This window comes from Sus scrofa, chromosome 7 (assembly GCF_054392235.1).
Source record: "Sus scrofa isolate SSC_HxYL_T2T_F1_AM1 chromosome 7, Sscrofa_HxYL_maternal_Yorkshire_Landrace_v2.0, whole genome shotgun sequence".
Lineage (NCBI taxonomy): Eukaryota > Metazoa > Chordata > Mammalia > Artiodactyla > Suidae > Sus > Sus scrofa.
This window is the reverse complement of record NC_139389.1, coordinates 107,762,041-107,774,052: the sequence shown is the minus strand read 5'-3', so window position 1 is coordinate 107,774,052 and position 12,012 is coordinate 107,762,041. Positions and strand designations below refer to the sequence as shown.

Sequence of the window (12,012 nt, the reverse complement as noted above, 5' to 3'; positions counted from 1 at the left end):
ACTCCTAATATTTTATTTATGTGTGTGGCATATGTTCTCCTCGTTTGTGGCTTGTCTTTCATTTTCAGGTGGATGATATTTTTCACAAACATTCACAGATTAGAGGGAATTCTTTTGTTAGACCAGTGTTTTGTTTGGGATGGTTAAAATATAGTTCCTAGAATACTTAAACCATACTTTTAAAAGTTGGATTTGGGGGAGTTCCTGGTGACCCAGCATTTAAGGCTGTGATGTTGTCACTGCTGTGGTTTGGGTTTGATCCTTGGTCCAGGAACTTTCACATGCCATAGGCGTGGCCAAAGAAAAAAAAATAATGAGATTTTTTTACACTCTTCCTCAGTAATCCGTTCCCGTATAAATAACCACTATAAAGAAAATTTCGGAGTTCCTGTTTTGGCTCAGCGGAAACAAATCTGACTACCATCCATGAGGATGCAAGTTCGATCCCTGGCCTCACTCAGTGGGTTAAGGATCCAGCGTTGCTGTGAGCTGTGGTGTAGGTCGGCAGCTACAGCTCCATTTGACCCCTAGCCTGGGAACCTTGATATGCAGTGGGTATGGCCCTAAAAATACCAAAAAAAAAAAAAAAAAAGAAAAAGGTAGTGTTATAGAGTTATTGACCAATAGATCTTATTAAAATTTTTTTAATATTAAAATAATCTGGAGTTTCTGACGATGGCACAGCAAAAACAATCCGACTAGGAACTATGAGGTTGTGGGTTTGATCCCTGGCCTTGCTCAGCAGGTTAAGGATCCAGCATTGCTGTGAGCTATGGTGTAGGTCGAAGATGCAGCTCGGATCTGGCATGGCTGAGGCTGGGGCTGGGACGTGGGCCAGCGGCTGTAGCTCTGGCAGCTGTACCCTGGGAATCCTCCATGTGCTGTGGGTGTGGCCCTATAAAGCAAAATAAATAAATAAATAAAAATTTAAAAATAAATAAAATAATCCAACTTCGTAACTGTAAAGCTGACTGCATATGCTACATTGATAAGCCATTTTTACAAATTATACTCTTTGTCACAATAATTCTTCCTCTTTTTTAGTTTTATTACATTTTTCCAACAGATGAGGCTATTTCCAGTTTGTAGCTTACAATGCAAAACATAATTATTGTTTTTTTATTTTCTATTAGAGAATTTTTGCTTGTTTAAAGACGTGGTAGTAGTACACTGTACATGATTGAATAGGCCATAAAAGAAGATTCTTTTAGGTTACCTCCCTAGTTGGCGAGTACAAGTTAGATGAAACTTTTTATAGATAATTCATTTAGAAAGCTTTGTTTTATTGAGAGTTTTACTTTGCCATTCTTTGTATATGATGTTTTGCAGGGAGCATTTAGGAACTGATCCTACAGTTAGTTTTATTTCTTCCGTTAAATGTGGGTTTCCTGTGGTTAGAGACTGTAATTTCTTTCTTTTTTTTTTTTTTTTAAGGGCCGCACCAGTTCCCAGGCTAGGGGTCAAATTGGAGCTGGAGCCGCTGGCCTATGCCACAGCCACAGCCATGCCAGATCCAGACTCACTCATCTGTGACCTACACTACACCTCACAGCAACGCTGGATCCTTAACCCACTGAGCGAGGCCAGGGAATGAACCTATGTCCTCATAGGTTCCCCTGAGCCACAACAGGAACTCCCATAATTTCTTAATGATCTGTAAACTTGCACATGAAACACCTGTTATTGTACCATTCACGGTAGAGGTCTAATATTTATTATTTCTCCTTTTTTTGTTTTTTTCTGTGTAGAGCAAATTATTGGATGTGCCTGTAATCATTCGTACACTCATATATTTAGATATTGTTCAGGAAATCTATTTATCTTGTCAGGCATGAGGTTAATTATCGTGAAAAGTATGATAATTTAGCTGATCTTATTATCATTATTTTGTCTTTTTAGGGCTGCACTCACGGCATATGGAGGTTCCCATTCCTAGGCTAGGGGTTGAATCGAAACTGTAGATGCCAGCCTGTGCCACAACCACAGCCATACCAGATCCAAGCTACATCTGCGACCTACACCACAGCTAAGCCACTGAGCAAGGTCAGGGATCGAACTGAGTCCTCATGGATACTAGTCGGGTTCATTAACCGCTAAGCCATGATGGGAGCTCCCTTTAGCTGATCTTTTGATTGATATTATAGATAAGACTTCCTATTTGAAACAGTTAAGTAAATACTTTGTTTTAGAAAACTGTCTTTAATTCTAGTAGTAGAATTTAAATAGTCTAAGTCTGATTTCAGCAGATTCAATCTGATTTCAACAGATCACTGAATAATGCATCTTCCTAGAGCTGAAACAAGATTCAGGAGCACTTCCACCATTAACCATCTGGATCCAGTTCACCATCGTTTGTTGGATTATTATAGCTGCCTCCTAATTTTTTCCCTGCTTTCATTCTTCAACTCATTCTTAACCCAGCAGCCAAATGTAAAATGTGTACTTCCTTTTAGAACCCTCCAGTGACTCCCCATTTCTCTCAGGAAAAATCAAAGTGTTTGGCGTACATGGTTCTACATCGCTTTGCCCTATGTAACCCGTCTGGTCTCATGTCTCCTATTCTTTTGTCTTCATTTTGCACTGGACATGCTGACCTTTCTGGTTGTCAAACACTAGGCAAGCTATCCCCCTAGGGGCTTTGCATTGATTACATTTTTTTCTGGAGCTCTCATCCTAAAAGTGCATGGCTTACTTTTTTATCTTCTTCACTTCCTTGCTCAAGTGTTAATTTCTTGATTTAAAATTTCATCCCTGCCTCCAGCGTTTCCGATCCCCCTCTTAAGCATATGCATCTTTTTTCTGCAGAGCATTTACCACCCTTTAACATACTGCATAGTTGGTGGTATGTGGGTAAATGTTTGTTTGTTTGTTTGTTTTTTTGCCATTTCTTGGGCCGCCTCTGCGGCATATGGAGGTTCCCAGGCTAGGGGTCTAATCGGAGATGTAGCCACCGGCCTACACCAGAGCCACAGCAACGCAGGATCTAAGCTGTGTCTGTAACCTACACCACAGCTCACGGCAACACTGGATCCTTAACCCACTGAGCAAAGCCAGGGACCGAACCCACAACCTCATGGTTTCTAGTCAGATTCGTTAACCACTGAGCCACGAAGGGAACTCCTGTGGGTAAATGTTTGACAGCTAGTTCTCCAAGTGTAATTCCAACATGAATGATGGTTGGTATTTTTGCTTTTTTAATGAGTAAGATGCAAATGAAACAACGAAAATGTGTGTCAAAATTTCACTCATTTGTCAATGACGTGAGAGATTTGCAGAATTAGTATTTTTCAAATACTAGAAGTGTAATTCCTCAGATTTTTTTGTTCTATTCCTAATGTAATGGTTATAGACGCCACACACTTTTTCTTGGAGCAACTATTATATGTTTTCCGTATCTTTTTAAATAATGGCCTTAATGAGATATAAACCACATACCATAAAATTTAGCCCTTTAAAGTATACAATTTAGACGTTTTTAGTGTATTCACAGAGTTTTGCAACCATTACCACTATCTCATTCCAGGACATTTTCGTCACTGCCGAAAGCAATCCCATGCCCGTTAACAGTTACTCCATCTCGTCCTACCCCCAGACCCTCCCAACCACTAATCTACTTTATGTCTCTATGGACTTGCCTATCCTGGACATTTCATATAAATGGAATCAGATAATATATGGCTTTTGGTATTTGGCTTCTCCTCTTATTATAATGTTTTCAAGGTTCATCCGTGATGTAACCTGTATCAATACTTCATTCCTTATTATTGCCAAAAATATTATATAGTATGGATACACAATATTTTATTTAGCCCTTCATCAGTTAGTGGATTTTTGGGATGTTTCCACTTTTTGTTTTTTGAATAATGTTGTTGCGAACATTCATTTACTAGTTTTTGTGTGGACATAAGTTTCCAGTTCTTTTAGTTATGTATCTAGGATTAGAATTGCTGGGTCATGTAGTAACTCTGTTGTTAATTAGGAACTACCAAACTGTTTTGCAAAGTAGACACCACACACTTTTAAGTTCATTCTGCATTGTAACATTTTTTCCATCTGTTTCTTAGATCAGCATAGTCATAAAACAGTAAATCAAGCAATGATTGGTAGTTTTTGCCAAATTCCATAGTGTAAAGACTTTCACCATGGCTGATTTCAAGCCATCAACATGAAGTCATTGAACATGACGTTGGGAAGAAATGTGCAATAGCCCAGCATTACATAATATTTCTACTGGATGGATACAAAATCCTAAATAACTCCAAGAATGTAGATAATAGTAAAATGTGTAAAACAAAAGTGATGAGTTTTTAATATTTATTACCTTTGTTTTAAAGTAACTCATTTAATTATAAGTGTTAAGTAATTTGTAATAGTGGCTGTGTTTTACATGGAGTTTACAAAGTTGAATCTTGTCAATCATCACACTACTGTGAATAATCTAGCTATTTATTTTCTAATCCCTTCATAGAGGCAGAGTTTTCGGCCTATATTGTTTACTGCAGCATAGCATAGCAGGCAGTCAATAAATACTTGTTGAATACATTTTAAACTATTTGAAGTCTTTTATACGTATTTTAAAATGATGTAAACAAATACACTAGGTGCTGAGTGAAAAATATATTTTGCCTTCCAAGAAATACAAACCTTTTTTCTTTTGTAATCGATTAAATTATAGTTGATATACAGCATTACGCTAATTTCTACTGTATAGCAAAGTAATTCAGTTATACACATATATCCATTCTTTTTAAAATTTAATTAATTTACTTCTTTTTTTGGTCTTTTTGTCTTTTCAGGGCCGCACCCGTGGCATATGGAGGCCTACACCACAGCCCAGCAATTCCAGATCTGAGCATGTCACAGTTCACAGCAACGCCAGATCCTTAACCCACTGAGCAAGGCCAGGGATGGAACCTGCAACCTCATGGTTCCTAGTCGGATTCATTTCCGCTGCACCACAATGGGAACTCCCTAATTAATTCTTTCTGTAGTTAATAATGGATAATTCAAGAGCAAAAAATGAATCAACCCTAGGATTAAAAAAAGCACCATCCATTGTTGCCAAAAATTTTTATTTCCAAAAGAAATATACATTCTTTTTTGGAGTTCCCGTCGTGGCGCAGTGGTTAATGAATCCGACTTAGGAACCATGAGGTTTCGGGTTCGATCCCTGGCCTTGCTCAGTGGGTGAAGGATCCAGCATTGCCGTGAGCTGTGGTGTAGGTTGCAGATTCGGCTCGGATCCCACATTGCTGTGGCTCTGGTGTAGGCTGGAGACTATAGCTCCGATTTGACCCGTAGCCTGGGAGCCTCCATATGCCACGGGAAGCAGCCCTGGAAAAGGCAAAAAGACAAAAAAAAAAAATATATATATATATATATTCACACACACACACACACACACATACATATATACACACATTCTTTTTCATATTCTTTTCCATCATGGTCTATCCCAGGAGATTGGATATAATTCCCATGCCATACAGTAGGACCTTGTTGTTTATCCATTCTAAATATAATTGCTTGTATCTACTAACCCAAACTCCTAGTCTATCCCTCTGCCTCCCCTCCTCCCCTTTGGCAACCACAGATCTGTTCCCTATGTCTTTGAATCTGTTTCTATATTATAAATAGGTTCATTTGTGCCATATTTGTAGATTGCATATATGTATATCATATCATATTTGTCTTTGTCTTGCTGACTTCACTTAGTATGATAATCTGTAGCTGCTGCAAATGGCATTATTTCATTCTTTTTTATGACTGAGTAGTATTCCATTTTGTATATGTACCACATCTTCATCCATCCATCTGTTGATGGACATTTAGGTTGTTTCCGTGTCTTGGCTATTGTGAATAGTGCTGCTATGAACATAAGGGTGCGTGTATCTTTTTGAATTAGAGTTTTGTCTGGACATATGCCCATGAGTGGATTGCTGGATCATATAGTAATTCTATTTTTAGTTTTCTGAGGTACTTCCGTACTGTTTTCCATAGTGGTTGTACCAACTTACATTCTCACCACAGTGTAGGAGAGTTCCCTTTGCTCCACACACTCTCCAGCAATTTTTTTTTCTTTTTATGGCTATGCATATGCATCTTTTTTCTGACCATAGAAGTTCCCTGGCCAGGGGTTGAATCAGAGCTGCAGCTGTGGTCCACACCATAGCCACAGCAACACAGGATCTGAGCCACACCTGCAACCTACACCTTAGCTTGCAGCACTGCAGGATCCTTAATCCATTGGGTGAGGCCAGGGACCAAACCTGCATCTTGAAACAGAGACAAAGTCAGGTCCTTAATCCAAGCCACAATGGGGAGCTCCTCCAGCATTTGTTAATTGTAGACTTTTAATGATGGACATTTTGATCAGTATGAGGTGATACCTCTTTAATGTTTTCATGTTTTGATTTGCATAAGAGAGGGTTTTTTTTTTGTTTGGTTGGTTGGGTTTTTTTTTTTTTTTTTTTTTTTTTGGCTTCACCCAAGGTCTGTGGGATTTTCTGAGCTAGGGATCCAACCCACAACACAGCAGTGACCCAAGCAGCTTCAGTGACAGTTGTTGATCCTTAATCCACCGCGCCACAAGAGAACTCCCAAGAAAAGGTTCTTGAAGCAATCTGTTATCCTGTCAGGAGAACTACTTGCCCTGATGGACAAATTGTTTGCCCAGATTAATTAGTTTTAGGTATTTTTGGCTTACAGTCCTCTCATCCTGGGCAAAATAATTTCCTGGAGCATACCGCATCATGTTGACTCAAGTCATAGATTCCATCAGTCTGTGTTTTATTGATGCTGTTGCCTCTACCTGAAATATCTCTTTTTTTTTTTTTTTTTTGCTATTTCTTGTGCCGCTTCCGCGGCATATGGAGGTTCCTAGCCTAGGGGTCAAATCGGATCTGTAGCCACCGGCCTACGCCAGAGCCACAGCAACGCGGGATCTGAGCCACGTCTGCAACCTACACTGCAGCTCACAGCAACGCTGGATCGTTAACCCACTGAGCAAGGGCGGGGACCAAACCCGCAACCTCATAGTTCCTAGTCGGATTCATTAACCACTGTGCCACGATGGGAACTCCTTCCCGAAATATCTCTTCCCTCTTACTCCCCTCAGTATGTGGTTAATTTTTGTTCTTTTAAAACTTGGGCAATATCTCCTGTAGGAAATGTTTCTTGAACCTACACCACTTCTAGGCCGTACTCTATATAAAGCTGTTATTACAAATTCCATGTAGTGCAGAAATTAACCTTTTACTAGGGGAGAGAGCCACATAAGACAGGTTGTCGTATTAATTCTTATATGCACTAGCATTACTAACAGGGCTCACCCAGCACATAGTAAGTTTTTTGTTTTGTTTTGTTTTGGTTTTGTCTTTTTGCTATTTCTTGGGCCGCTCCTGCGGCACATGGAGGTTCCCAGGCTAGGGGTCGAATTGGAGCTGCAGCTGCTGACCACAGCCACAGCCATGCAAGATCCGAGCTGCTCTGCGACCTACACCACAGCTCACGGCAACGCCGGATCGTTAACCCACTGAGCAAGGGCAGGGACCGAACCCGCAACCTCATGGTTCCTAGTCGGATTCGTTAACCACTGCGCCATGACGGGAACTCCTAACTTTAAATTAATGTGATTGCAGCACCATCATTGTACCCAAACATAGAAATTTGAAATAGGAGTTCCCGTCGTGGCACAGTGGTTAACGAATCCAACTAGGAACCATGAGATTGCGGGTTCGATCCCTGCCCTTGCTCAGTGGGTTAAGGATCCGGGATTGCTGTGGCTCTGGTGTAGGCTGGTGGCTACAGCTCCAATTCGACCCCTAGCCTGGGAACCTCCATAGGCCGCAGGAGCGGCCCTAGAAAAGGCAAAAAGACCGAAAAAAAAATTTTTTTTGAAATAAAAGAGCAAGACTTCAAAATACAGTTGGGAAATGATCATGTTTTAGTTTGTGTTGATTATTTCTCCAAGGGTGATAATGTAAATAAGAGAACACCGATTGAGGACTGATACCCTCAGCGGAAGGGAGAACATAGAGGAAGCCCTCAAAGTCATCAGTAGAAACAGAGGCAAAGATGAGAACTCAGAGTATTGGGGCAGGATAAGGCAGGGAGGAAAGAAGTGTACAAAGGAGAGCTCGTATTGTGGTGTCAAATTTTGCAGAGCATTTAAGGAATGGGAATTGAAAAGATTTTCTGAATTTGGCAGTTAGTTCAAGTGACCTTTGAAAATTCTAATAGAATGAGGATTTCTTTCTTTTTTTTTTAGAAATTTAGTTTGTAGGACAAAATGTTCTTAGTTTTTTTACTTACAAAAATACATTCTTTACCTTTGTTCAACGAGGACTTTCAGAAGGGGTATTGTTTTCTTTATTTGGGAGTAAAGTTCAACCTTGTTGAGAAGCAATACTAAATGTTACTTTGAATTAATGTTTTCTGTTTTTTTCTCGTTATCTGTTTTTTCTTTGTAAGCAAAATCATTATATATAGATTACTTGAAAACAGAATGTTTAGTTTCTCCCTGGATGTATTACTTATTATCTTAATTATTAGATTTTACAGGCCAGTGGTAGTTACTCATTAAGAAGTAACAAGCAAGGTATTACCATGCATTCTCATTTTGCCAAGTTCATTTTAGAGCTGTCATTATTATTATTAGTATTTTGCTGTTTGGGGCCACACCCACAACATATGGACGTTCCTAGGCTAGGGGTCAAATCGGAGCTACAGCTGCAAGCCTATGCCACAGCTGTAGCAACTTGGGATCTGAGCCAGTCTGCAACCTATACTGCAGCTTACGGCAACGTGCCGGATCCCCAACCCACTGAGCAAGGCCAGGGATCAAACCCGCATCCTCATGGATGCTAGTTGGATTCATTTCTGCTGTGCCACAACAAGAACTCCTAGAACTGTTAGTGTTATATCAGTAATTTTCAAAAAATTTCCAGCATCGAAACACTTTCTTTAAACTTTTACACGGAACCCTAACATTAAGTCAGAGAAAGTGGACCTTGTCTGTTTAAAACTGTGACAGGGACCTGAAGCCCCTCCTGAGAGTTGTGCCAAGTCTTCTAACCTCCTCTTTCCTCCCAAACAACTGGTGATCCCTGGGTCTCCTCTATAGAAATCCTAAGAGCTACCTAAAACATAGTTCAAGAATCACTGATATGGGGCAGTTCCCGTCGTGGCTCAGTGGTTAACGAATCCAACTAGGAACCATGAGGTTGGGGTCGATCCTTGGCCTTGCTCAGTGGGTTAAGGATCCAGTGTTGCTGTGAGCTGTGGTGTAGGTCACAGACGAGGCTCGGATCCCGTGTTGCTGTGGCTGTGGTGTAGGCTGGTGGCTACAGCTCCGATTAGACCCCTAGCCTAGGAACCTCCATATGCCTTGGTAGCGGCCCTAGAAATGGCAAAAAGACAAAAAAAAAAAAAAAAGAGAGAGAGAAAGAGAGAGAGAGAATCACTGATATGTAATACTTTTGCTAGAAATGGCAAAAAGACAAAAAAAAAAAAAAAAGAATCACTGATATGTAATACTTTTGGTAGAAATGCTAATAGCAAACCATTTTTGTACTGAAAGTGACATGGTATTTAGGACCCCCCCCAAATTGGTTCACACTTCCAGTCACTTCTCTTATTGGTCAGTAAAATGGTACAACAATAAATAGCTGCTCAAAGAGCAAATAAACTTGTACTAGAGCTATTTGAACAGAGATTGGATATCTTTCTTTAAGGAAAGTTGTCAGTGGTTCCTTTGTCAGTGGGATATTGGCCTACTATTAAATGGAGTCTCTTCGAACATTGATGATTCTCTGGCCTTATATGTCTACATTTATCCTATTTAGTAAATATCATCTAATATGATAGAATCTATTTTATCTTTCATGTCTTCAGATCTGTAGTATGCCCTTTATATGTCAGACACTGTTTTAGGATGCAGGATCTTAAACAAATGAAGTACAGCCTACCATAAAGAAAATAGAAAATTGCTGCAAAGTTTGAGTACAGTAATAGAAGTAAGCAGAGGGTGGGAATGAATTGAAATGGACAGAACCAGACCAGATAGGGGCTTGCCAGAAAACATGCTAGCTTCTATGAAGACTCTGAGCTGACTCTTTAAAGATGAGTAGACTTTAATCCAGAGCAAATAGAAAAAGTTTTTCTCAGCAGAGGAACATGTTCAGAGGCTCTGCAAGAGAGCGTGCCTTATTTGGAGAACTGTAAGCAGTTTAGTCTGACTAGAGTTTAGCATGTGAATGGGGTTCATGAGTAAAGCCTGATGAAAAAGGACTGTGCTTGCCATGCTTAGGAATTTGGACTTTATCTTGAAAGTAGTGTGAAGCAATTAAAGGATTTTAAGCAGAATAATTGCATGGTCAGATTTGTTTTTAGAAAGCTCTCTGGCAGTAGTCAGAACAGATTGAAATGGACCTCTGGGAAGCAGAGACCATTAAGTTATTAGGCTTTTCCAGTGATTTAAGCAAAAATAAAGGTAGTAGAACTAATGCGGTATGTGAGCTAAGTTAATTCAAGATACACTAAGGAGATAAAATCAGACTTATTGCCAAGAGAAAGAGTAAAAGCAGGAACTCCTATAATTGTCTTTTCAAAAAATGAAATGAAGAGTTCCCATTGTGGCTTAGAGGTAACAAACCTGAGTAGTATCCATGAGGATGCGGGTTTGATCACTGGCCCTGCTCACTCGATTAAGGATCAGGTGTTGCTATGAGCTGCCATGTAGGTCACACACGCAGCTTAGATCTGGCATTGCTGTGGCTGTGGCATAGGCTGGTAGCTACAGCTCTGATCCAACCCCTAGCCTGGGTGCAGCCCTAAAAAAAAAAAAGTGAAATGATTTGTTTGCTTGAACTTAGAGCTATTCTAAGAGGAAATATGTTAACTGCTCATTTCCCCCTAAAACAAAATCTTTAATTTGGGATGGTAGTTTTTATTAGGATGGCAATCCAAACTTTAAATATGTGACAAGATAACAACTTTTTTCATATTTCTTTTACTCTGTCTACAGATTGTAAAAATTAAAATGAATAAACTACGGCAAAGCTTTAGGAGAAAGAAAGATGTTTATGTTCCAGAGGCCAGTCGTCCACATCAGTGGCAGACAGATGAAGAAGGAGTTCGTACTGGAAAATGTAGCTTCCCAGTTAAGGTAAGAGCTTGTGTTTCTGTAGATCTAGATTTGGAAAAGAATTGATAGCTTATTGTGTGTGAAATTCCATCAATTTCAGCTAAAAGAGAACTCTCTAAGAGCTAATTCCTTTATATTTTGCTTCAATGGTAGAATTAATAAGAAGGAAAATAGATTACAATTGATGATTTTTCTCTTTCTATTTAAATAAAAATTTCTGGTATAGTAATCTGAAATCACTACAAATAAGATCACTTCTAATGAGAATACCAATCCTAAAATACCTAAAAATCCTGAATTATCAAGAATCACAAGAGGAGTTCTTGTTGTGGCTCAGTGGAAATGAATCTGACTGTTACCCATGAAGACCCAAGTTCAATCCGTGGCCTCGCTCAGTGGGTTAAGGATCCAGCATTGCCATGATCTATGGTATAGGTCGAAGACGTGGCTCAGATCTGGCTGTGGTGGAGGCCAGCAGCTACAGCTTTGATTCAGCCCCTAGCCTGGGAACCTCCATATGCAACAGGTGTGACCCTAAAAAGACAAAAAAATAAATAAAGGGAACCACAAGAATCAGGAGCTCCCATTGTGGCACAGGAGATTAAGAATCCAACTGTAGGAGTTCCCGTCGTGGCGCAGTGGTTAACAAATCTGACTAGGAACCATGAGGTTGCAGGTTTGGTCCCTGCCCTTGCTCAGTGGGTTAACGATCTGGTGTTGCTGTGAGCTGTGGTGTAGGTTGCAGACGCAGCTTGGATCCCGTGTTGCTGTGGCTCTGGCATAGGCTGGTGGCTACGGCTCCGATTAGACCCCTAGCCTGGGAATCTCCATATGCCTCAGGAGCGGCCCAAGAAATAGCAAAAAGA

General features: G+C 40.0%; 1 protein-coding gene across 37 annotated transcripts in view; it reads left to right on the top strand.

Annotated features, from left to right (window-relative positions):
* NUMB (NUMB endocytic adaptor protein) overlaps window positions 1–12,012 on the top strand; it is a 174,252-nt gene that overhangs the window by 104,174 nt on the left and 58,066 nt on the right. For 35 of the 37 annotated variants that reach the window (XM_021099490.2, XM_021099479.2, XM_021099487.2 and 32 more), the window contains one exon: window positions 11,027–11,167. The exons of the other annotated variants lie outside the window; for them this stretch is intronic. In XM_021099490.2, coding sequence (XP_020955149.1) covers window positions 11,042–11,167 — 126 coding nt within the window. In that variant the 5' untranslated portion in view covers window positions 11,027–11,041. The remainder of the gene's footprint in view (window positions 1–11,026; window positions 11,168–12,012) is intronic. 37 annotated transcript variants of the gene reach the window in all.